At 62.8% G+C, this 384-nt stretch overlaps 1 protein-coding gene across 1 annotated transcript in view; it reads left to right on the top strand.

The window, feature by feature from the left end:
- Positions 1–384, top strand: part of ZBTB17 (zinc finger and BTB domain containing 17) — a 9,350-nt gene that overhangs the window by 2,762 nt on the left and 6,204 nt on the right. Inside the window, exons 7-8 of the mRNA XM_009895388.1 lie at positions 5–203; positions 307–382. Coding sequence (XP_009893690.1) covers positions 5–203; positions 307–382 — 275 coding nt within the window. The remainder of the gene's footprint in view (positions 1–4; positions 204–306; positions 383–384) is intronic.

The following is a 384-nucleotide window of genomic DNA, read 5'->3' as shown; positions in this document are numbered from 1 at the left end:
ACCGCTGCGATGACTGCGGCAAGCTCTTCACCACCTCCGGCAACCTCAAACGGCACCAGCTGACCCACAGCGGGGAGAAACCGTACCAGTGCGACTACTGCGGGCGCTCCTTCTCCGATCCCACCTCCAAAATGCGGCACCTGGAGACCCACGACACCGACAAGGAGCACAAATGTCCCCACTGCGACAAGAAATTCAACCAGGTGAGTTGGGTGGGGGAAAGAGCCGGACCCGCGGCGGTTCGGGTCCTTCGGGGGGGCGGTGTGTGTGAGGGGGGGCTCTCTGCATCCCTCTTTCTGTCCCCAGGTGGGGAACTTGAAGGCTCACTTGAAGATTCACATCGCGGACGGGCCCCTGAAGTGTCGGGGGGGGGGGCACAAGAGT

The sequence above is a fragment of the Charadrius vociferus genome, unplaced genomic scaffold, assembly GCF_000708025.1.
Source record: "Charadrius vociferus isolate BGI_N301 unplaced genomic scaffold, ASM70802v2 scaffold1091, whole genome shotgun sequence".
Classification (NCBI taxonomy): Eukaryota; Metazoa; Chordata; class Aves; order Charadriiformes; family Charadriidae; genus Charadrius; species Charadrius vociferus.
Note: the sequence above shows the minus strand (reverse complement) of the source record. Positions and strands in the feature narration are given on the sequence as shown.